The sequence below is a fragment of the Coenobita brevimanus genome, chromosome 108 (assembly GCF_032717465.1).
Source record: "Coenobita brevimanus isolate Jiangsu-jjx chromosome 108, ASM3271746v2, whole genome shotgun sequence".
Lineage (NCBI taxonomy): Eukaryota > Metazoa > Arthropoda > Malacostraca > Decapoda > Coenobitidae > Coenobita > Coenobita brevimanus.
In genome coordinates this window covers 16,030,082-16,057,405 of record NC_137061.1, presented here as the reverse complement: position 1 = coordinate 16,057,405, position 27,324 = coordinate 16,030,082, and the positions used below count along the sequence as shown (strand labels likewise).

General features: G+C 42.3%; 1 protein-coding gene across 1 annotated transcript; it reads right to left on the bottom strand.

Moving 5' to 3' along the window:
• LOC145417026 (estradiol 17-beta-dehydrogenase 8-like) lies at positions 1 to 26,270 on the bottom strand. The gene is made up of 5 exons (XM_080285867.1): positions 26,267 to 26,270; positions 23,036 to 23,229; positions 22,709 to 22,893; positions 22,412 to 22,539; positions 1 to 92 (listed from the first exon to the last, which is right to left on the bottom strand). Exons 1-5 carry the CDS (start codon positions 26,268 to 26,270, stop codon positions 1 to 3), a joined length of 603 nt encoding a protein of 200 aa, XP_080141993.1.
• Between the last annotated feature and the right edge of the window lie 1,054 nt (positions 26,271 to 27,324).

The following is a 27,324-nucleotide window of genomic DNA, read 5'->3' as shown; positions in this document are numbered from 1 at the left end:
TCACATGGCGTATCCTCCCGTCACCTCAACACAGGCCCCCACCATGTAGCTGCTCCGCTCGCTCAGCAGGAACGCCACCACTTCAGCCACTTCTGTATTTGAAACAAATATAGCATATATAGTAAATATTGTAAATATTGCAAAATTAAATAAGCCTAAAGAACAGTAAAGACATTTTCAAAACTGAATAATTTTATTAAGTTCGTTCAGTCTGTCCATTACCAACAACTGAAAATAGGGACCTGGATGTAAATCAACGGTTGCATGTCGTGTTCTAATGTTTGTTTTCCTTCTCAGTCACACTTGTTTGTGTTTGTCCCTCGCCACAAACTACTGCCCGTGCATGGTGGGTTAAGCCCCGAGAACTGCAAATCACTTTCTTGCCAACGATTTCTTCCCTTGTCTTCCTCCTTCCTACAGATTTGGTAGTTAGCCACCAACATCTGGTTCTTCCCTTCTCAGTCACACAGGCTGTATCATCGTTAGAGGGATGGCCTGAAAATTTAGACAGAATGTGTTGAGTATGATAACAATGGAGCTTTATGACTGAATCCGTGATTTACCAGTCTTGTAGTGATTCTCCTTGCTTACTTTTTTTTCCTCACACAATCCTCCCAAATGCCTCTCATTATACAGTCAACTCTCATCTTCTTCCTCACATCTGTTATATGCCAGTGGTAACATTTCTAACGTCACTCTAGCCTTGAAATTAAGTCATGTAGCCATGCTTTTGTACAGAAGACACTATTGCAGTTTCTAGAAATGAACTGTAGAAAGGTTCTAGAACAGACCTGCGTTTTCGAACATTTGATCTAACAATAACCTTATGGGGGTCGGCGCCCCCCCCAGGGGACGGATTGCAGCACGCTTCTTCTGGGGGGCCGGGGAGTGCCACCCCCGGGGGAAACCTGGGGGCAGCATCACAGCCGGAGGGCAGGGGGGCTGCGCCCTCCCGGGAGACGCGGGGGTACGGCGGCCCCAACGGGGGCGCAGGGGGAGGCGGCCCCTCGGGGGGTCGGAAGATTCTGGCATTATCTTGATACACTGAAGCATTCACATTGACACCTCAAGCCGTTCATGAGATATAACGGTGCTAAAGGTGGGCGATAATAACTAGTTGACCTTTGGCAGCCATTATGGTGACCCTTTGCTTGACCCTGACTGCCCATCTACCAACTCGTCCAAGATTTTGGCCATATCTTGATACCCTGAAGGTTTCATGTTGATAGCTTAAGTCAGTCAAGAGATATAATGATTCTAATGGCAGACGATGACCCTGATCTTGACCAAGACCGCTCATTTATAAACTCATGCAAGATTTTGGCAATAGACTGATACCCTGAAGGTTTCATGTTGATAGCTCTAGCTGTTCATGAGATATAATGATATTAAAGGAGGGCAACAAATACTAGTTAACCTTTGGCAGCCATTTTGCTGACCTTGACCCTGAACCTGACTGCCCATTTTCGAACTCGTCCAAGATTTTGGCCATATCTTGATACCCTGATGGTTTCTTGTTGATAGCTCAAGCCGTTCATGACACACACACACACACACACACACACACACACACACACACACACACACACACACACACACACAGAGGCGGTCAAAAATATTTTCGCTCCTCCTTGGTAATGGCAGGCGATAATAATCCTGACATGCACACAGTCTTGTTTATTTAACAGGGGAGGAAGGGCGAAACATTCATACATGGGAGTCTACACAGACTTTTTCCCACCAAGTCACACTTGGCCAGGCAAATATCGACCTGCAGACGATTTCTTTATCAAGTTGACCTCCATGCGGCTGAATACAGCTTAAAAAGACAACCAAATCTGTTGGAGGGGTTAATGAAGCCTGTACCGTCTAACCCCTCCAGTTCGAAACTTCTCTCATGATCCATTTTATAAATATATGGAGATGGCATGAATAAGGTACAGGAAAACGTTCTGGCTGTGAAAGAGTAAATTTCGTGAGTCCGACCCCTCTGTTGTTGAATTCACCATCCAGACGCTTTTATGTAATGCACGAATGGCCTCTCATATTAACCCATTTGCGTCCAGTGTCCTCAATATACAGAGTACAAAGGAATACAAAGGAAAGCAAACAGCAACAGACCTTATGGCCCTTTCGAGGCTGCTCTTTACAGAGTAGACTATGACTACAGGATCTAATTCTACATGCAGATGGATAAGGATAGTAAAGCAAGGAGGTTCTCCCCGCCTCCAAATCATCCAGTTAAAACTGGCAAGAAAAACTGAGAAAAACCACCATGCAGCATGGAAAAACTGACATGGAAATTTTACAGGAAAGACTGAAAGGAAAAGTTACATTCTGTAATACTTTATCTATAAGCTACTAGTCTGAATAACCTGAAAGAGAAAGTAGTAAAGTAAAATGAATAATAAAAAATTAAATAAGGCACGAATTTTATGGGTACGTTGAGTTAACAAGTCATCTGTAGACACAGCGTGGAAATGGCACAGTGCAAAGTGTACATTTTCAAAGATTTAATAAAGAAGGGAACCCCGGCGTAGGGACCTATGAGCTTCGCGACTACGAGCCGACAGGTGGAGGGCAGTACGCCTAGCACCCTTCCAGCAAAATCCCTCACACAGGAACTCTGGGAGCTAATGGGTTACGGAGTTAGTGAAGACTGTACTAGTATCTAGTTGACACAGTTCAATAAGTCCCCTGAAGAGAGTGTAGAAAGAAGCAATTTCACCGAGGTTGTTAATACCAGTTGTTGGAACCTTCCTTCATTGAGCTCAACATCCGGCTTCGAATTTTTTGAATCCCTGAAGCCTCCCGGTCCGTCTTTGTTTGCCTACGTATATCCCTCACATATTAAATAAATTTGTGAAAAAAATTTGGAGGGTTCTGGTAAATAAATCGGGCCTCCTCACTCGGGGCACCACATTGTAAGAAATTTCTAGTATTTTCGAATAAACAACTCGTAGGTCGCTACTCGTCCCTAAAGTTATCCTTAAGTAAATTCAAACAAGTCTCATAGGGTTAGGTGAACCGTAACTTAACCTTAACTCACCTAACTATTGCTCTTCTATCTCCTAACTAATCTCCCCTTGAATTGGCCAATTCGTAAAGGTTACTTAGCTAGTGAAGAGGGAGTGTCGGATAACAGATGACGATCAAGCTGCTTTTCTGTGGTTGCTTGAGCAATCAAGCATCCTTAAGGTGCGTATGTACAACGTGCTACTTGAACCTTGTCTAGGAGCAGAGTCCTTAAGGTGCTCTTATACAAACGTGCTAGCTCGACGATGTCTACGAGCAGAGAGAAGAAAATGGCGGGCCCTAGTTCCTCATAGAATTGTAGGGGTGCCAACTGTTAATAAATTACAGTACTAAATACTGTTAGATTACAACATGATATATACAGGGCAAATCCAACAAATTAGTTTTAATTAAACTAAAGTTAAACTAAATATTCCCTTTAGCTTTGTGAATATCTTAAATCCACATCTGCTTTACATGTGGACCTTTTCATCCTTGCCACGTCATCTAACGCGCAGAGGCAGTTTAGGTCCATGATACTTTCCATATAATTACATGTACAGTATTTTCAATGTAGTAGTCCACGAGGGTTAGACGCAGTAGCATTTCATTTATCAATAATAAGAATTATTAAAGAGAACATAATTTCTGGGTTATAAAAACCGCTCAAACAAGTGACAATATCTCAAGTTTTCCTCTGCTTCTAACCAGGGACAACTTTTATAAAAAGTAGAGAGCGCAACTGCTCTGGGGGAAAATATTTCCTACAGGTTTGGGGCCGGGCAGAAAATGATACGCTGTATCATGTAATATGACTCTTAGCCAGGAGTTCCCTCCATAGATCTCGAGAACCCTGTGCTGTGGCCCTTTTAGGATGCACATCCAGACCCTTTTGATCTTCACCATCCCCTGTATCCGGAGTAGCCGCTAACTCAAGGGGTACCAGTTTATCAATAGTTTTTATATTGGTATGTCCCCTACATTTTATTTTTACGAGTCTCAGCACCCCTTCTGAATCTGGGTGCATGGAGATCACTTTAGCTAATGGCCACTGGGATCTTGGTTGTTCGGTTTTCACTAAGACCACATCCCCTATGTTTATAATAGATTTGTTGCTGGCAGCCTGAGCCCCATAAAATTTTTCTCTTAGGCTCTAAAGATATTCCTAACTCTAATGTGTATTCCAAGTATCCAACACCCTTTTCAGACTTTGATATCCCTCCCGCAGATGTTGTCCTTAATCATTATTTTCTGTGGTAGGATCATCTACTTCTTCCTGGATATCCACACAAGGCATCGGATGGAGCTTCCTACCATATAACATATGAGCCGGTGTCAAGGCCTCTAGTGAGACGCTAGTGTCATCTAGATAAGTCAGGGGTCTTATTAATCCTGGTTTCAATTTCAGTTATTACTGTTCTTAATTCTTCTCTAATGATCTTAGTTCTGTGTAATGTTTTCCTCAGGCAGTTCTTGACAATACCAATCATTCGTTCGGTAAATCCATTTTGCCATGGAGCTCTTGGAGCTGTGAACTGCCAGGTACAATTTCGGATTCCCAGCGCCGACTTAACCTTTGGGTCATTCATTATGTTTAACAGTAAAGGTGCTGCTCCAATGAAATGAGTTCCGTTGTCACTTGTTAATTTGTTAGGACAAGACCTTCTAGCGGTAGATCCTCGAAAGACATTGAGGAATGTCTCTGAGCTCAGATCTTCTGCTATTTCTAGATGGACTGCCCTTGTGTAGGCACAAGTAAATAGACAAATGTAAACTATATGGGGAGTTCCCTCACCCGTAACGGTTATAGCCCCTGTATAGTCCACTCCTGTTACTTGGAAGGGCCGACTTACATTTACCCTATCCCTAGGTAGGGCTGGTGGTCCTGGATAGTCATATGGTCGTTGTCCATACCTCCTACAAATGATGCAGTCTTTGAGATATTTTTTTTATGATCTGTCTACCCTTAGGAATCCAACACCTTTCCCGAATTTGGGCCAAGGTCTGCGGCACTCCTCCATGGAGAGTGGAATCATGGGCTTCCTTTATAATTAGTTGTACAAAGTATCCGCTCTTGGGTAATAAAATGGGGTGTTTGGTTTGGAAAGGCAAATCAGCCTTTATTAATCGGCCCCGACATCTAATCAGACCCTATCCGTCTAAGAACAAGCCTAAATCCTTTATCAGCTTATTCCTGTTCCTAGTGCCTTGGCCTAAAAGGTTATATACCTCTCAGTAATAGTTCTTTTGTATTCTTTTCAGCCAATATTCTAGGGGATCTAACTTCTGAAAGCCCACTTTCTTATTCAAAAATTCAACAACCAATTTAGTACAGTTTATAAGTTGTCTTATTGATGAGAATCGGCTGATGTCAATTATAAGCATAAGGTTTCTCTTTAAATCTTAGTAACACATTCCCTAACCTCTCTGTTAGTGTAGGTCCAGATTATAAGCAATCGTTCAAGCTAGCTGATCCCTTGGACGCTTTACTACTACAATTGAATACTATCCTTATGGGAGTAGTTACTGAATCCTTGCTTACAGCATGATGTAGTAAGTAATGTCCTTCCTTATGGTTAACAGGGAATTCTACCTCTTCTATAAATATATTCTTCAATTGATCCTTTATAATATTATCATAATTATATAGTCAGATCTTCCGGTTTATCTCTCAACTTCCTTAGCTGCTTGGTAATTTGTTGGTATCTCCGAATGGTTTAGTTTCCATGGTAATCCTACCCAATACTGTCCATCCTTAAATTCCAGACTGATTATACAAATCCAAGGTTATTTCATCTTCAGGGGTTGGTTCCTCAGAGTGTATACCTACACTGTCAAGGTCCCACAATTTGTGTGCAGGTTCAATATTTTCATCCAACAAGTCATTTATCTGAGTAGGTTCTAATTCTGCACCTATTCTAGCTACAATTAGTGACTGTGTGGGGGTAACAAAGACTGAGTCTACTACCTTAGCCTCTCCTTTAATTTGTTTTGGAAAAGGCAACTAATCCATAATAATTTTTAGATCTTAAAAAGCCTTTCACATTCTAGATCATAATATTTTGTTGAGAAAATTATATCGTTACAGAATCCGGAATATATGTCACAACTGGTTCAGGAGTTATTTACATGACCGAATTCAATGTACCATTATAAATTACTCAACTTCCAAGTTTTCCAAAGTTGTCACAGGGGTCCCACAGGGCTCCACATTAGGCCCTCTGTTATTTCTGATGTACATAAATGACATTGTTGAGTCCTCTAAAATCATGAAATTCACTCTCTTTGCTAATGACATTAGTATTACCCACCCTGAAAATGATATCGTCTCTCTAAGTAGAATCATGAACTTTGAGCTAAATTTAGTATACACATGGTTATCGGCCAATAAACTCTCCCTAAATGTAGAAAAAAAATCAGTATTTAGTATTTGCTGGCGACAAATCATTTAATGAAAATTTCAGTATAAAACTATGTGGCAAAAATATCCATAGATCATCCTCAGGTAAATATCTTGCTATATTTATTGATGAAAAGCTTACATGGAGGGACCATATCAGTCACATTCAGAGTAAACTTGCAAAATCCTCTGGTATATTACATAAAATAAGACACTTGTTACCATTAGATACACTCAGAACATTGTACTACACATGGATTTATCCATACTTACAGTATTGTAATGTAGTGTGGAGGATGGCTAGAAAGACTACACTCAACTCATTAGTTTTACTCCAAAAAAGAATTATAAGGATAATAGCTCGGGCCAATCTGCATGATCACACTGCTCCAATTTTCAAAAACTTAGGAATAATTAAAATCTATCTATCTATCTATAGCCCGACGCCCTAATCCTGCAAAAGGTGGCCGCAGACAAAACGCCTCCAAGTCGCTCTGTCACCCACCATTTGACTACCCTCCCCCCAACTCACCCCCCCCTTCCTCATATACCTCTCAACTCCATCCCTCCACCTCATCCTCGGTCTACCTCTCCCTCTCCCTCCCTCCACCTCACCTACATACACCCTCTTAGTCAGTCTTTCATTCTCCATTCTCTTCACATGTCCAAACCACCTCAGTGTATTTCTCCTAATCTTCTCAACCACATCCACATCTACCCCACAACGTTCCTTCACTTCTTCATTCGTCAACCTGTCCCTCCACGTCACTCCACCCTCCTCTCAAGTAACTCATTTCCACTGCTCTCACTCTTGACTTGTTCTCCTCTTCCAAGGTCCATGCCTCGCTTCCATACGTCAGGGTAGGGATATATATATATATATATATATATATATATATATATATATATATATATATATATATATATATATTAATGAAGGCTGCATCTAACCTCACAATAGAAATACTCCTCCTAATATGCATAAAATCATCTGGAGATTACAAGCATAAAAAGGTAATGCTAATTGATGGAATCTTCCCTCACCGAGTTCATTATTCTGCGTCATTTCCACTGAACCCTTGAAGCTGGCAAGAGAATAAGAGATGTCCCATACCATGATAGGGTTAACAGTGACGGTATTCACACTATGGCGGTATTTTCGTCCTGCCCTTTGAGCGGTCATAACCAGTCACAACCCGAGGCTTCCCGTGACGTGACTGGTGTAGACATTTATCTCGTCAAAATGGCAGCACGAAAATGTGGCGTAGGTCATATATGAACGATATCGATTGTCGTAGCTGGAACAAATATTACAGAGGAGACGTCCATGACAGGGTTTACAGTAATGATTTTATTTTGCTCTCTCTCTCTCTCTCTCTCTCTCTCTCTCTCTCTCTCTCTCTCTCTCTCTCTCACACACACACACACACACACACACACACACACATATACAAAACATCGAAATTCTGTCCCACATTTAGCACCATACAGTACTAACTCCCAAGTACACACACACAAAACACCTCACACTCCAGTCGACACCCACATCTGCATATTACTCACCTGCACCCTCGTTCGACACACAGCCATTCAGGAGAAGAAAGGTTAAAAAAAATACCATCATCATCACCATCATCATCCCAGCTTCTTTTTCCTATCGAAGGATAGAGGATAAACTATTTACATGCAGTGGATATAGATATCTCAGCTGACCACAAGTAATTTTCTCATAACTCTTTTCTCTTTAACCATTCAAGACAACTCTCTTTTTCCCCTTACACTCATACCTCTCACTTAAATCCAGACAACCCCATTTTTTACACCTTTATCCATCATTACACATACTCACACACTCACACCTGTCACCCATACCTACATCCACATCGCTACTAACACTTACATTTATACCCACTTTCACTCACACCTGCCTCCACCCACACTCACACCCACGCCCATATCCACACCCGCAACTTCAGCCACCCATTTAAACTCACATCCATCTACACCCACACCTGCCCACACCCAAAACCACTTACATCTACAGTCATGCCTACTTACCCACTTACATCTACACTTATGTCTACTTACGCCACCACCCTCACACTTACAATACACATTTTACTCACACTTTCCACCTCTCCATCCTCAATGCTGACTTGTAACAATAGATTAACAATAGGGCATGATGCTAATTACGAAAGAAATGCTATATACAGGATGCAGAGCGTAGTATCGACTTATTCTGACACCTATGTGAAGGAAATCGCAAAGGGAATAAAATCTAGGCCAAATTAACGTGAAAGGACTATAACATCCACTGATTCAGGGGTGGGCGATAAAAGGCAGTTGACGAGTGAGCTGGGGACAAAATATTCCAGGAAGGGCGTCTTCATATCATGCCTTTGTATAAAACTTGAATGAAACAATACATGGCCGGAATAATTGTTTAAAATCAAATATTGCATGATAGGGGCGAGTAAATTATGAACGAGCAAGTAAATTATTAACATGAAATTTCAAGTTTAATCAGTGACCAAAATGGAGGCACCAAAAGTTGACAGAAGTTTGAAATGGTACCGGCTGTTTACCCAAATCCAAATTCAAATCCGGGACATTACGAGTGTTAAAAACTAAGTGGCACATGTAGGGGCGGAAAACTTAAATCCCCACTACAAGGCGCACTGATGGACGGAATCAAGGCAGCTTGATTCTGTTCAGCCCAAAATTTGCGCATTACTAGAAAAGTGGCATATTGCACAATCGGAAACACTGAATGAGTATTTAAGATTCCTCAGGATGGGAGCTGATGAGAGAATATCATTGATCATAATACTAAACAAAATGGGACTATGCACATTTCCGGTGCCCCGTGTTCTTGGATAAAAACATCCGATGGTATGTTACAGGGCAATTGGCAGAGAAAGTTCTGTCCCTCAAAAAAAAAAAGAAAAAAAAAAAAGGGGGAAATAAATCAGGTAAATTACCTCTTGAACCATAAGCACAGTGCTTTATTGGTATACCCTGTTGTCACGTCATGTCATAGGGTTTACGGATGTCCAAGAACACTCCTAACATGAATTCTTTATTGGCAAATGCCTCCAAAATGCAATACCCCAAATTCATTATATGGTCTAGTGTACTTCTGCATTTAAAGAAGTCACACTGATGATCTATCTATCTATCTATTGCCAGACGCCTCAATCCCGTTTGGGGTGGCCACAAACAAATCGCCTCCAAGTCGCCCTGTCCCCCGCCATTTCACTGCCCTGCTCCCAACTCACACACCCCTCTCTCATATACCTCTCCACCCCATCCCTCCATCTCATCCTCGGCCTCCCCTTCCCTCTTCCCCCCTCCACCTCACTCACATACACTCTCTTCGTCAGTCTTTCACCCTCCATCCTCTCCACATGGCCAAACCACCTCAATGTGTTCCTCATAACGCTTCCTATCACATCCACATCCACACCACAACGCTCCTTTATATCCTCATTCGACAGCCTGTCTCTCCATGTGACTCCACAGGCTACTCTTAAATAACTCATTTCCACTGCTCTCACTCTTGACTTGTGTCCTTCCAACAATGTCCAAGCTTCACTTCTGTACGTTAGAGTTGGTATCACAATACTGTCATGTAGTAACTTTTTCACTTCCATGCTTACTTCCCTGTTTCTTATCACTGCTTTCAAAGAACCAGCAACCTTTCTTCCATGCTGTACCCTTTCAAGCATTTCACCCTCCAAACCTCCATCCTTACTCATCACACTACCCAAGTACTTAAACGTTCTCACATTTTCCAATTCCTCACCATCCAACCTCGCTGTACATTCACTGACTTCACCTCTCTCAAAGACCATCACTTTACTCTTCCCTACATTCACCTTTAGATTCTGTTTCTTACACACTCTCCCAAACTCATCCACCAAGCCTTACAGTTCTCCTTCCTCTTCACTCAACAACACAGTATCATCTGCAAACAACAGAACAGGGAGTTTCCAAACACTATCCTCTCTCACCAGGGCCACTCCAACATCCACTACCCTACCTTGTACCTCTTTTATTACCCCATCCATGTACAGATTGAACAACCATGGAGACATGACACATCCCCGTTCCAACCCAACTTTCAAAGAGAAAAATTCACTTGGTTTACCATCCACACGCACTACAGCCTTCGCACCATCGTACATACTCTTCACAGCATTCAACAACTTCCCATTTACTCCATAATTATATTCTGAACACTTTCCACAATCCTTGTCTATCCACCCTGTCATATGCTTTCTCCAAATCCATGAAAGCCGCATACAACTTCTTTCCCTTCTCTAGAAACTTTTCCACTAAAGATCTAAGAATGAATATCTGATCTACACAACCTCTTCCCTTCCTAAAGCCTCCTTGTTCTTCTCCAACTAATTTCTCTGTTCTTTCTCTAACTCTGTCAATAAGTATCCTACCATACACTTTTCCTATTATACTAAGAAGATAAATGCCCCTATGATTACCACACACTTCTTTTTCCCCTTTTCCTTTTTACAGGGGGGCGCGGTAGCACAGTGGTAGCGCGCCGGACTCGTAATCGGGGGATTGCGAGTTCGAGCCTCGCCCGGGTTGCCGTGCTGGGAGTGGCAGCTCGCTCCTGTAACCCTAGCGGGGCTATATAGTCCAATACAGGGCTTAGCTCGGGGAAACTCCATTTCTCCCATTTTTTTTCCTTTGTACAAGGGAATAATTATACCTGACTTCCAATCCTCCGGGACTCTACCTTCCTCTCAGGCCATTCTGCACATCTTCCACATTCATTCTACTACTATCTCTCCTCCATGCTTCAGCATTTCACCACACACTCCATCAATTCCTGGGGCTTTCCCCGATTTAACTTTCTTCATTGCTTCCACAACTTCTATCCTGCTGATTTCTTCCTGTCTTCTCACCTCCCTCCTTCTCCCAGCCATTCCCCAGCCACTTATACTCGCATTACTTCCATCCTCTATGTTCAACAATTCCTTAAAGTGTTCTCTCCATCTGCTCACTTTTTCTCCCTTCTCCACTAGTAATCTACCATTTTTATCTTTCACTCCTCTACTAACTTCACTGCCACCCTGTCGTACTCTTTTCACCTCTTTCCAGAACATTTTCTTACAGTCCCTCCACTTTACACTCAAATTCCTTCCAAATTCCTCATTCACTCTCTTCTTACTCTCTCTTACTAATCTTTTCACCTCTCTCTTTCTTTCTACATAAAACTCTCTCTTTTGCCTCTCAACTTCTTCCACGCTCCTATTTCTCATCCATTCATTGTATGCTTTCTTCTTTTGTGCCACAGCCTGTCTCACCTCTTCAATTCACCATGCTGTTCCTTGCACCCCCCTCCGTCTTTTCTTCCTTCCACACACCACATCACATGCTGCACATATCTCTTCTGTAAATATCCTACACACACCTTCCACGTCTCCTATCTGCTCCAATTCATATTTCCCCAATCGTTCCTCCACTTCTCTCTTATACTCTGCCTTTTTCTCATCCTCTTGTAACCTTTCCACTCCCCTTGCAACTACTCCTTCCTCTCGTCTTTCCCTTCTTCTATTCCTCCATTTTACTTGAATCTTAATTCTGGCCACCACCAAGTAGTGGTCAGAAAGCCCACTCCCCCAGCCTCTATAAGCTCTTGCATCCATTACACATCTTCGCATCTTTTCATCCACACACACATAATCAATCATTGCCTTCCTTTCATTCAGTTCACCACCCACCCTTCTCATCACTCGCCATGTATACCTGTGGATCATTTTGTGCTTGAAGAGGGTATTGGCTATCACCAACCCCCTCCCAGCACAAATGTCCTCTCACGCACTCCCATTCTCATCTATCTCAGCAGGCACACCCCACTCATGAACTATTCCATCCACCTTCACATTCCCAACTTTACCATTCATATCACATATCAAAAACACTCTCTCATTCCTTCCAAACTTTTCCATGCACACTTCTACATTTGTCCAGAACTCTTCTCCCACTCTTCTAGCACGATCTTGCGTTGGCGCATACACACACACAATCGCCCACATTTGTATTCAAACTTTCAACTTTACCCACACAATCCTTGACGCAACTGATCCATACTGTCTTATGCTCTTCTTCCATCTTTTACTCACAACTATACATACTTCTTCCTTTGCCCTCTCATTTTCACCTGCTCCTGCACATATACCCATCCATACTCCCATTCTCTTACACTTTCTCCTCTCCATTTTGTTTCAGTTATTCCACATACATCCACTTTCGCACCCTGAAGCACCTGGACAATCTTTCTCTCTTTCACCTCATCATTCGCTCCCCTTACATTCCATGTTCCGATAACCATGTCCTTTGTCCGGTCCTTGGTCGTCATCGTTTGGTCAGTCCTTGTCCGAGGCTTATTGTTTGTTTTTTAGTTAGTTGTTTTCCGGGGAGGGGCACTAACCCTCCTCCAACCCTTTTAGTCTCCTTTTACGACAAGCAGGGATACTGGGGGAGTATTCTTGAAAACCCCCCCTATCCCCAGGGGGTAGTCTTCGACTCTAAAACAAAAAAAGGCCTGTTATTAACCATTCGTTCCATGACCGTACATAGACAAGGATTCAACACAACTATACGAAGTGAAATGGGATTCATAAGACAACCAGCCCGTATGGGTATCGGTATCACGTGCACAAAATGCCATGAGTCTGGGAACATTCGGGACAAGCAAAGCTCATTGTAAAATGCTACAAGCTAAATCAGGTTGTCCTGATGAATATGCTGGATCATAAAGTACATGATAATATCTGGTCTAGGACTGGCGTCTTTACAGGATTTTAGGGCACGGATAAGTTCATCCACTGTAAAGTTTTGGTTGTAAAGGGAGTGTACGTCTTCTGTGGTAAGGTCTAATACTCACAGCTCAGCCGTGCGTTTATGGTGTCGAAACGCTGGTCGTAACTGGCTGAACTATATACATGAGAAAAACTCGTGGTGAGGATGTTAGCTACGTCCACAGGATCGTCCAAGATGTTGTCCACGTGCAGAGTGGTCATGGGGTTATACGGGCGTTTATTATACAGTATTTTAATAGTGGACAGGACTTTAGTCACTGAGGTAAATCGATTCACCGTGGACACAAAAAAACGCCAAGAATCACATTCAGTTCTTCTAATTACTGCCCTTGCCTCAATCCTTGTTTTTTCGTATGCAACAAAGTTTTCCTTAGTCAAATGACTTCAAAAACCTCCTATTGCATTTCCTTAATGTTGTTGGCAATCCAGGGTCCAATAATGAGCTCTAGCCTTCGCATGAATTGGAGAAGTCTTGGGAATAGAAGTCCACCTGCATGTAATATGGATTTAGTAAAATTGTGGATCTTTACATCTAAGATCTCCCAAGTTATATCTTAACAGGCGATCCTTGAGAAAGATCCCCAATCTGTCTTCTTTACCCCTAGGAGCCGGGGGAGGATCACCCTATCCACATCCCAAAACCGGGCTATTTTCTGGAATTTCAATTTTCTGCAAACTATTATTTTTTTCATTACAAATCAATCACAAATGACAAAAAACACATCAAATGCACGTACTTACTCTCTGTTGCCGACTTTCAAGGCCACACTATCCCTATACGGGCCTCCCACCACCATCCACCTCTACCATGCATCTCTCCTCATGGCTTGGCCGCCATCCCACCCCTCCCATACCCCCACCCCTACCCCCGCCCCATACCACCGCAGGCCAGCATCACCCCGTACACCAGACAGGCCATGGCAATACTCTGAGTCAATTTGGAGCACTAGGAAATTCAAACGTGCTCGCGAAAAATGTAAATGTCATATGACATGAACCGCTGGCTGTCGACCGCATGTCATATGACGTGAATCGGCACCTAGGGGTTAAAGTGAAATTTTGGAACTGGAGGATCCAAAAAGTCATAACATTAATAAAAAAGACAGGTGGGTAAATGGGCACTTCCCAAGGAATCCCCATAAGGATCTCATGAGAAATCTAAATGTACACATGAGGAGGCCAGAGACGAGTCAATGGCTGAAAATTTTCCAGTGCGTGCGATCATCCACACAAGATGTTCTACCACCATGCAGACACCAGAGGCTGGACTACATGTCAACTACTGTACTTGTTCTCCACGACTATCAATCCTTTAGCTACCCCATTCCTAGTGATGGGCATTAAAGTCGCCCAGCACTAACTTACTTCCAGGAGAGTGGTTAAAAAGTTAATTTACAGCACCACTATCAATGAGGCCATGCGGAGGACATTGGAGAGAGCAGGAAGGCAGGCATGTGTTATTGATTTACTCAGCACACGACAACTTTCGGGGTAGAATTTAGAACCACTTCTGTTTGTGGGTGTGATATTTTGTGTGTGTATATGGCAACTTCGTGACTATCATAGCTTTTTATACTAGTGTTAGTAACTGAACTGTGGAGGATCAGGGTGATCCTCCAAGCTAATCTCCTGTAAACAAATGTCATCTGGCCTGGGTATAGGTAGCAAGATTTATATACTGTGTAATTTATTCCCAAGAGTCTTACAATTTCACTGTAACACAGTGAATGCGACGGTGTAAAATTTACGAGGCAGGCCATAGTGCTTAGTCTTTTAATGCAGTCTGTCAGCAGGTGAATGACTACAGGAAGACCTATCCCTCTGCTTGCTGCCGGAAACCTTCATATGATAATCAATAACAAGGCTCCCAGACTTACCAGAGGAAGAGCTAACCCATTTCCCCCCTCGCTGAAGCAGGAACAGGAAGTCCATGAGGATGTGGCTGTTTGGAAAGGGTGGTCAGATTAATCTCATAATACTTGTCAGATTCTGGTTCAGACCATACTAACTGAAAGGAAGTAGCAGTCTGATAGTGAGAAGTTGCAACATGAATATCAGTACGAGAATTGGAATGTACAGAAGGAGCAGACCAAGAGGCAGAACGAGTGACAAGAGCGCTGGGGACAGGGTCAGATTGTGTCTTCACTGTGCTCATCACGGGACGTGACACAACGGCCGATGCATAGGAGACATTAGGTATGGGGATGGCATGCAACTCCGTCACATTCTTCCTAGCATCGTAATAGGATATGCCCTCTGTTGCCTTCACTGTGCAGACCTCCTCCTCCTCCCTCAACTTAGGACAATTCGTCAAGCAAATAGAGTGAGGACCCTTGCAATGAAAGCAACATACAGTCTCCAATGTGCAGTGTTCAGCACCATGACACTGAACTGTAAACCTGCCAGACACTGACTGAGAAGCATTACTAGACTAGTCATTATGTCCATGTAACTGACACCTTGATCAACGAAGAGGGATGGGGTTATATGGCTTGATGGTAACAATTTCGTAACCAGCTTTAACAGGCACAGGGAGAGAAATTTTGTCAAATGTCATGATAATGGTGGCAGTCATAGCCCTCTTCTCCTTCGAGAATCCAGCTATAAAACTAGCATCAATTACATCCTACTGAGCAAGTTCACGTATGATATTGTCCTCCTCGAAGAGAGAACCTGTATTTTTACACAGGAAAAATCATCAGAGAAATTACCAATATGCCGGGAATCGAACCCAGGACTCTCAGGTGAGAGCCAGGCAGCATACCATTACACCACGACCAGGTAAAAGTTAACTCACGTTGTCACAATCTTGTAACCAACGTCCCTCCGCCCCCCACCTGAGAGTCCTGGGTTCGATTCCCGGCATATTGGTAATTTCTCTGATGATTGTCCTCCTCCTTAACCATGAGGTCCCTAGAGATGATAACACCAATGCAGGAATTCATGGAAACCGTGATCCTCGGATAAACATCATAACAGTGAAACCTACACAGCTTCAACAAGTCCTTTACCTATGTGGAAGTAACAAATTTAACTAGAATATTTACACTAGAAAGTTTTTTCACTTCTTCCATCTCACCAGCACAGCCGTCAATTACCTTCTAACAATGAAGAATCAAGACTAATTAGGTGACTGGAACTGACAGCATGTAGCACGACGATAGATGCATTATTAACAGAAATGTCGAGGGGGTATGAATCAAGGACTGATCAATCTGGGAACATTCAGTCTGTAGTCATGGGTCCAACAGGACCATCTCAATCCCCTCAAGGTGGGAGATGCAACAAAGGCGTCCGCCATAGTAACCACCACTCCATCATGGGAGCAGTGCAAAGAAAGAGAAAAAACATGCAAGGAACAAGAAACCCAGAATAAGACAACTAAGACCGATCAGTGAGGGGATCAGTCCCGAGGTTAGTAAGCAATAAGTAATCTTAAGAAATAGATACAAACACCTATTGTATTGTAGACGGGGAAGGGATGAAAATGGGAACTAGTTAACCTAACTAAACAACACCCTAATGTTGAACAAAAAGCTAAAGTTGGTGCGGCAGCCCTGCAACTACCGGAGAGCAAGACAAGCATACCTGTACGGTCCATACCCTCCACAACCATGCATCGAAATCCCTCAAAGCAAGACGTGATAGAATCGCGACATTTATACCTCTGGAAATGCCCTCCCCATTCTCGTGTCGCAGCCTGACTGGCTACCTCTAGGAAAATCCCGTCATTCTAATCCAACTCTGATTGCGACATTAATGCCATCCTTTGTCTGTCTATACAGTACATACCTAGGCTGAAAGATCCCTCCTTGTTGTTAGTTACACTTTTTACACACACTGATCTGCTTCCAATTTGATTCTCATTTGTTTATTCAAATCTTTAGTAATGACAGTAGTTTCTTGCCACTTGGGCCAATGAATGTGCTGATCTGTGTGCAACACCAGGGAATTAGATACTCTGTGACACGACACATCTGCTTTGTGTTCAGCTGTCTTTGTATCCATTCTTCGTCTTGTTTCCCCTCTACGTTTTTGAGCATCCACTACAAGGTATGCTGTATACTACAGTGTTCTCATTTTTACTTCCTTTCACTTATGTTTTCACTATTTCTCTTATTGAACGTCCTGAGGATGGTGCGATCCTAAGGCTTGCTTTAAGTACATGTTGATAACCGAAGCCTTGGCTGAGTTGAGGACAGATGCATGTCTTGTTTTGCCCTCGTTTGATTGAACATTGACATTATTTCTGTTCTTTTTAATTATACCAGTATCCTTTTTTTTTTCTAGTTTTAACAACATGCCTACCGTATAGGATAGCTTTATAAGCTATGCTATCCAGTAGGCATGTTGTTATAATGAAAAAGAAAGTAAACATGGTAATCCTTTTTTACTTAGTAAAAGATAACTACATGTGTTTATGACACCTACTTCAAGCAAGGAAGATACATCAGTTGCAGTTCTTGTTCAGCGGTATGTTTATGAATTACTATGCGCAAAAATCCAAAGGAGTGAGAGGATTGAAGTCTGCTGTCACACGACACGCCTATCAATATCTCAGTGCGCTATGGCCGTGTAATAAATTGGTAATAGCGGTCAATGTATCATTGCCACTTCTCTATTCTGTCTTAGGGAGATTGTTGTATTTTTGTGACTGAAAATATCTAGATATATTTCATGCACAGTTCCTATGTTTGTGTCATTTCATTTGGTTCTATGTTTGTATTATTTCAGAATGGTTAGGGTATTTATCGTGGTTTAAGTACATCTTTTTCTATCTGTCTATCTATCTATCTATAGCCCGACGCCCTAATCCCGCAAAGGGTGGCCGCAGACAAAACGCCTCCAAGTCACTCTGTCATCCACCATTTGACTACCCTCCCCCCAACTCACTCCCCCCTCCCTCATATACCTCTCAACTCCATCCCTCCACCTCATCCTCGGTCTACCCCTCCCTCTCCCTCCCTCCACCTCACCTACATACACCCTCTTAGTCAGTCTTTCATTCTCCATTCACTCCACATGTCCAAACCACCTCAGTGTATTTCTCCTAATCTTTTCAACCACATCCACATCTACCCCAAAACGTTCCTTCACTTCTTCATTCGTCAACCTGTCCCTCCACATCACTCCACATGCTCCTCTCAAGTAACTCATTTCCACTGCTCTCACTCTTGACTTGTTCCCCTCTTGCAAGGTCCACGCCTCGCTTCCATACGTCAGGGTAGGGATCACAATACCATCATGCAGTGACTTTTTAACTTCCATACTCACCTCCCTATTTCTCATCACGGCTTTCAGTGTACCAACAACCTTTCTTCCCTGCTGTACCCTTTCACGTACTTCATCCCCCAAAGTTCCATCCTTACTCATCACACTACCCAAGTACTTGAATGCACTCACATTCTCCATATCCTCACCATCCAACCTCACTGCACACTCTGTGACTTTATTCCTCTCAAACACCATAACTTTACTTTTGTTTACATTAACTTTCAGCTTCCTCCTCCTACACACTGTCCCAAATTCATTCACCAAACCTTGCAACTCCCATTCATCTTCACTCAACAATACTGTATCATCAGCAAACAGCAACACCGGAAGCTTCCAAATCTCACCCTCATTCATTAGGGCCAGCCCCACATCCACTGCCCTACCTTGCATCTCCTTTACAACCCCATCCATATATATATTAAACAGCCATGGAGACATCACACACCCCTGTTTCAGTCCCACATTGAGATCAAAGAAGAACTCACTCAGCTCACCATCCACTCGCACCGTAGCCCTAGCTCCTTCGTACATACTCTTCACAGCACTCAACAATTTCCCCTCCACTCCATATATTCTTAATACCTTCCACATACCTTGCCTATCTATTCTGTCATAAGCTTTCTCCAAGTCCATGAAGGCAGCATACACTTTCTTTCCCTTCTCTAGATACTTCTCCACTAAACATCTTAGAACAAATATCTGATCTACACACCCTTTTCCCTTCCTAAATCCCCCTTGTTCTTCTCCAGCTAGCTCCTCTGTCATATGCCTAACCCTATCAATGACTATTCTACCATATATTTTACCAGTCACACTAAGAAGGCAAATACCCCTATGGTTACCACATACTTCTCTCTCCCCTTTTCCTTTGTACAGAGGAACAATTATACCTGATTTCCAGTCCTCTGGAACCCTTCCCTCTTCCCAAGCCAATCTACACAACTTCCATATCCACTCCACAACAATCTCACCCCCATACCTAAGCATTTCACCACACACTCCATCAATTCCTGGGGCCTTTCCCAGCTTAATCTTCTTCATCGCTTCCTCTACTTCCGACCTACTGATCTCTTCCTCCCTCCTCTCATCTCTTCTTCTCCCAGCCATTCCCCAACCACTTATACTCACACTGCTCTCACTCTCTACATTCAACAAATCCTCAAAGTGCTCCTTCCATCTCCTCAATTTCTCTCTCTTCTCCACCAACAATCTATTATTCCTATCTTTCACTCCCCTACTATTTCCCCTTTCACACTGCCTTACTTTCTTTACCTCCTTCCAAAACAATTTCTTACTCTCCCTCCATTTCACACTCAGATTCCTCCCAAACTCTTCATCCACTTTCTTCTTACTCTCCTTCACCAGTCTCTTAACCTCCCTTCTCCTGCTCACATATACCTCTCTCTTCTCTCTTTCATCTTCTCCCCTACCTCTACTCGCCAACCATTCACCATATGCCTTCTTCTTTTGTTCCACAGCTCGTTTCACCTCATCATTCCACCATGCTGTCCCTTGCACACCCTTGCATCTCCTCCTCACTCCACAAACCGCCTCACACGCTGCGCCTATCTCTTCCGTGAATATCTTACATACGTAAGTAGTTACAAAAATGGGTGTGGCATAACACTAGCCTGCTATTTATGGTGAAACTGTTAAGTGTTACAGAAAAAAAAAAAAAATGCCACCGCACGATGAAATGAATAACATCACCAAATTATCAACAGTTGAAGAGGAGTCAGAAGTAAAAATATACCCCAAGTACTGTACAGATCTGTGTGCAGAAAATAATGCTAGTGACAGTTTACCTCTATAGTCTATTGTGCAGATGGCATGAAATGAGATACAGAGATCCACTACATCCTCTGGAAGTTAGCTGTCAATACCTCTTATCGTACTATTAGTTACTATGTCATGGCAATCCTCATTTCTGTGTAGTACTGGAACCACATAGTGCACGACACACAGGGCGAGAAAGAATGGGCAATACACATTCTATTACAAGAGCTTCCGTAGTTCTGGTACTTTTAAGTGTGGTTAGGAACTCAACAATGGTCCTGTGATGCAATAATTGTTTAGCACGTCTTATCTGGTTGCAGTACAATTATTATTCACGTATTTCTCTGTGAAAGATCCGAGGATGGACACGTCTATTGCAGGTAAATATGTCTTAACTAAACTACGGCAGCCCCACCCACTGCCTAATGTTGGCGCTGTCATCATCTTATAAGTGACTGGTGATCCATTAAGGTTGTTTCTGACAGCACCTGCGATTGACTGAACGAAGGCATGATGCCAGCTGCTGCCAAAGAGATCTACAATTACAAGAGTTATGGACAGGGTGATGTATCGGAAAGAAATATCTGGTTATGAGATATTATGGTTGGGATCTGTCGTCTTAACATCACAGTAAGCAATGGCATCAAAATTCAGATATGGTGCTTTGAGCACCATAAGTACGTCCAGGAAACCATTTAATACATTGGGTGGTAACCATATAGTGAAATGGACGTGTAGTGGTCTAGTGGGTTAAGACGCTTCAATAGGATGGGGCTCAAAAGATTTCCATCTGCAGGGTGGTTTGGGTTCATTGCTGACATGACGGCACTGAAAGACGAGCGACGCTGGTCACCCATGCCTTACATGTTGGGAGTGAGTACTCCAGCCCCGAACCCCTGTGATGCCCTGATCTAAATCTAGGTCGTTGTACTCGATCAGCTCTATTTAAGAATACCTCTGTTTATGGTGAACTTTGAGAGAAGGGGATTGTAATACAGGGTTCTGGATGAGATGTACTGATCTGCACAGGAAGTGAGTTTGTTGTTTATTGTCAATATTGGAATGTTTGGAGGCGGGATGATGTTGAAGAGGGTCTTGTAATGTTTGTGAGTGATTATTTTACATGCCTAGTTGTGTTGTGTGGCCCTGTTATATAATGACAGGGGAATGTGTGTTGGGGTATGCTCCCGCATAGAACTGCATGCCTCTCATATCAAGTTTCAAAGAGTAAGTGAGCTGTGGGAGTGGCTTTAATGCAGCCAGTAATGATGTGAGGGACGTTGTTCTGTATGGTCTGCAAGGTGCTGTAGTGGGTGTTAGATAGGATGGAGGCCCATGCCGGGCAGGCACAGGACATCACTGGTGTTGTAAACAGATTGCACAGCAGCGACAGATGAGAGGCCATTCTGAGTGTAATAAATGTAAAAACTTATAGCAAAACATATAGAGTGAAAACTGTCATTGTTAATATTCTCATAATATCAGTTTCTTGTTTATAGGTACTGTGTTTATGACAGTGTTATCATGCATGGCAGTCAATGCTTTTATTTCTATACAATGCACAAAGTTTACAGAGGATATATCGGTCACGTACAGGAAACAATTACTGGATCCCTCACAGCTGGCCTGATGTCATCGTGGTAGAAAAAAAAAAAGAGGTACTATATAGTTTATATTATATTTTATCTAAAATCTAATGAAACTGTTGCATTCACGTGATTTCTTTACATAAGATTCCTGCCTTTCTAAATTTGATTCAGTATTCGTATAAATGCAAAAGAATAAAAATGTGCACACGAATTACTTTTATATAATTTAGTTTTGGTTAGAACGAATATCTGAAAATGCACTTCTGTTCTTCAACCACTTTTGTGTCCATTTATGTAATGTGATTTTATTTAGTCTGTGAAACAGCATGAAAGAATCTGAACATATATCCTGGTGAAGCCTGGGACAAAAATGACACCTCACCCTCCCAGCCATTCTTCTTCTTGGTGCCGGACGTCTACACTCGGCATATTAAATATTATCACCTCACAAATCCAGCCACCAGTCACCTCACAACATCGACCTATTCATTGCCTCCACTAACCTTCAGGGCGGCCAGCTCTACCCAGTGGTATGAGCTGCATGAGGTTCTCACGTGGCTCCTTAATTTGACTTGCAGTCATTGGTGTGTCAATCAGTCCAGGAAGCACGCAGTTTACACGTATGGCTTTGCTGAAATGTTATTGAGATCCAGTAACTTACACTGAAGTATGAACATATTACATTAAAAAAATCGTTCTTTATATACAGTATGAGGAAAATGAATACCAGCATTAAAGCAAATACTGTACATGGAAGCCATGATCAGTCCATTGTCTGCATGCCTATATGGTTTAGCTACCTCGCCAATTCCGCAGCACACGTCTTGGTGAGTGAAATAACTCCTCCTTTACTGGCAGTATAGCCACTCCAATTGGTAGAGCCAGTTTTCCCCACAATACTTGCAATATTCACTACTGCACCCTTGGAATCCTTCCCATTTTCCAACAGTGATGTTGCGAAAGTCTGTGTTACCAAGAAAGTTCCCTGCAGAGTAAAAGATGATAATAATATTAGGCATTGTTGCCTGAGTATAAGTATTACTTTCATAATAGTCTGAGCATTTTCTGTTACTTTCTATGTCATGTACTATTAAACACAGAAATGATCATCACATTTTGGAACTGACCGTCAGGTTGACATCAATATTTTTCTGCCAGGAGTCACCATCAGTCTCTGAGATGGGAGTTCTGGCGCCCACGCCAGCACAGTTGACTAGCAGCGAGGGCGGGGCGCCACACTGGTCCTGGGCTGACCTCATGGCGTCCTCCACACTGCTCCTCTCTCTCACGTCCATGGCCACAGCCACGTGCTGCTGTCCACCTGCCAGAGACAGGGGAATAATACAGTACCTATATTCATTACTAGGAGATATTACACGAATTTCTGTAAATAATAACACCGAAGTCCCGCGTACAAGAAAATTCTCAGGTGCAAATAGCAATTACAGGAAATATTTTGTGCTTCAAGCCACAAAATATGTTTGTGCTGTGAGAAACTTAATAATGAATAAAAAGTTAAAAACATATCACCTGAACGGACCTAAATGCAAAATTAGAAAGTTTCACCTCAGGACTGCAAGCGAGTCACAAAAAGAGTTTCATTAGATTATTATTTTTTTTTTTTTATGCGAGGAAGAAGGAACCAAAGGCCATGAGCCCGCAGTTAACAGTTCCCTCCAAGAGAAAAACAAAATACAATAGAGAGCCAAATTCAAGATCCGATCATTTTGAGATGCCTGGACACACTGCGTTTGAAAGACTGGAGATCATAGGCAGGAGGAAATACAGACAGAGGGAGACAGTTCCAGAGCTGACCTGTTGCATGAATGAAAGACTGGGAGTAACGGTTAACTCTTGCATTAGAGAGTTGGACAGAAAAGGGATGAGAGTTTGCTGCCAGACGGGTGCTACGCGCCCGTCGTAGAGATGGAGGAATGCAAGCAGACAGTTCAGAGGAGCAGTGACCATTAAAGTAGCGATAGAAAAGAGATAAAGATGCAACAGTGCGGCGAAGAGACAGAGGTTGAAGGGAGTCAGTAAGAGGAGGAGAGTTAATGAGACGAAAAGCCTTTGACTCCACCCTATTGAGAAGGGCTGTATGTGGGGAGCCTCCCCACACATGAGAGTTGTACTCCACACAGGGGCGGATAAAACCCCTGTATAGAGTCAACAATTGTGCAGGGGTAAAGAAAGAGCGGAGTCGGCTTAGCACACCCAATCTCTTGGAAGCAGATTTTACAAGAGATGTAATATGATCTTTCCAAGATAAGTCCCGAGTAAATGAAACCCCCAAGCATGTTCAAGGATGATGCAGGATTAATCTGAATATTATTAAACATTAGTGGGTATACCTGTGGAAGATTTTGTCGGGTTGATAGGTGTAAGAACTGAGTCTTAGAAGCATTAAAGACAACCATATTATTTTTACCCCAGTCAGAGATATGAGCCAAGTCAGACATTAGGTGTGCCATAGCCTCATCCCTTGTTTGTTGAAGTAACTGTTGAGATGGGCGTTGCGGGAACCGAATGGAAAGGTGAAGGGTGGAGTCATCAGCGTATGAGTGGATAGGGTTAGATGTACAGCTTAGAAGATCATTGATGAATAAAAGGAAGAGAGTTGGTGATAGGACAGAGCCCTGAGGAACACCACTGTTGATAGATCTAGGAGAAGAACGATGGCCGTCTACGACAGCAGCTATAGAACGACCAGAAAGGAAGCTAGCGATGAAGGTACAGATAGAAGGATAGAAACCGTAGGAGGGCAGTTTGGAAATTAAAGATTTATGCCAGACTCGATCGAAAGCCTTTGAGATGTCAAGTGCAATGGCAAAGCTTTCGCCAAAGTCCCGAAAGGAGGATGACCAGGAGTCTGAAAGGTAGGTGAGAAGATCGCCAGTGGAGCGTCCCTGACGGAACCCATACTGACGATCGGAAAGAAGGTTGTGATAGGAAAGATGCCTTAAAAATTTTTTATTAAGAATTGACTCAAAAACTTTTGAAATACAGGACGTTAAAGCAACTGGACGATAGTTGGAGGGTTGGGAGTGGTCACCCTTCTTTGGGACTGGCTGAATGAGAGCAAACTTCCAGCAAGAAGGAAAGGTACAAGTTGACAGACAAAGGCGAAATAGTTTGCCTAGGCAGGGTGTAAGCACAGAAGCACAGTTTTTGAGAACAACAGGAGGGACCCCATCAGGCCCATATGCCTTGTTAGTACTGAGGCCAGTAATGGCAGAAAATACATCAACTGAAGAAATTTTAATGTCAGCCATGAGGAAGTCAGAGGGGGGAAGTGATGGAGGAACAGCACCGGAATCGTCTAAGGTGGAATTGGAGGAGAAAGTCTGTGCGAAGAGATCTGCTTTATCAGTAGAAGAAATAGCTACAGAACCATCAGAGTAGAAAAGAGGAGGGAAGGATGATGAGGTAAAGTTGTTAGAAAGATTTTTGGCAAGGTGCCAGAAGGAGCGGGAAGAATTCGAGTTGGAGAGTTGAGAGCATTTAGTATGGATGAAATACACCAGGAAAAATGTCAACCCTCTCCCCAGGCAATAAATAACTGTACCATCCTGTCTTACAAGTGGAGGTGTGGACACGCCGACACCAAAGAAAGCAGAAATGAGCGAGCTGCACCACTTGTGAGACTGGCTGGCTTCCCTGAGTTGCTAGTGTTATATTCTGATTCAGCTACTGAGTAAGCAGCCTGAGTCACAGCCCTGTGGGAATTATGAGAGTGAGAGAGAGCGAAAGAGAGAGATCCACTTATTCTGAGCACTCCTGAGCACATACAGAAGCAGCGTTCCTAGGTTTTAAATACTCATAAGAAAAAAAAATCGTCGAGTCAGTATGATCAACATTGTCAGCCTGTTCACTGCACCAAACACACCGAGCAATATATAGTTTGTAGGAGGAGAATGAAACAAAAGCATTTCATCAGTACTTGGTCTTCACATCCATAACCTTCAGTACAACTACTAGGCGATTTGGCATGCTTCCGGAGATTATATATATATATATATATATATATATAATCTTTCTATCTATCTATCTATCTATATCTATATCTATATCCATATCTATCTATCTATCTATCTATCTATCTATATCTATATCTATATCCATATCTATCTATCTATCTATCTATCTATCTATATCTATATCTACATCCATATCTATCTATCTATCTATCTATATATATATATATATATATATATATATATATATATATATAATGTTATTGGCATTTTGCGAAATTTTTCATTTTGCCAAATGCCCGGTAATTTTGCAAAAACAACCAAAACAGTGATCATTTTGCAAAATGACCGTAAATATCTTGGCATTTTGCAACAATACCATACCCATGGTCAGTTTGCAAAAATGACCTTAAATGTCTGGGCGTACTGCAAAAGGACCACGGTTTTAATCTTTTTGCAAATTCATCAGTAGCATAATTGGTCAATATTCAATAGGTCTGTGATTGTCAAGCCAATTGTCTCGAACAGGATTAAGTCGCGAGCCTGCTTAAGCAAGTGTACATTCATAACCCATTTACTCCATGTGTGGAGAAATTCCCATTGGTAGAAGTTGTATCACAGGAGTGGGAAGTAAGTCTGCGGGAAGCAGCTCATGCAGATTCCATGGGACAAGGTCAGGGATTCGCTAAATGCTGCTGCAGTAAGTCATGTAGGACCAGACGCTGTACGTGTTTCAAAAACAAAGTGTTATGTAATGTTAGATGCAAGTGCAGTGCCTCTTGCTCTAACAAGTCTGATAGTGGGTTTTCTGAAAAGGACACACACACACACACACACACACACACACAAGGAACGTCAGAGAACGCAAGAGGAAATAGATAAATTACTGCTCTAACTGAAATTTTTGATCAATTTATGTCCACAGAATTTAGAGAAATAGGTTTTGCTGAAGAATTACCTTTTGCCAATGCAAGTGATGATGAATTAAATACTATTCTAAATAATCCAAGTTTAGTAGTCTGCATCAACGATTCCTATAACTTAGAATTCGATCCCTTTATTATATATGAAGATAATATAACAGTGACTTAGATATCAGTAAATTATACACCCACCTAAGACACCAAAATATTCCAAAATCAAAATATATCTACATTGACGACCTAGACCTGCCTAGTAATAACAATACTTTTACAATATCAAGTATGAATATACGATCAATTCCAAAAAACCTTCAACACTTTACTGACACTGTCTTGTATAATGAATGTAAAGAAATAAATATTCTTGGTTTTACAGAAATAAGGTTTGACCCACATCTTGCTCCACTCTATGAACTATAATATGTTTAAAAACTCTAGAAATAAGTATGGTGGAGGTGTAGCAATATATATTTCAACTGACTACCTTTCGTTAGTACAGAAAGAATTCTCATTAATGGA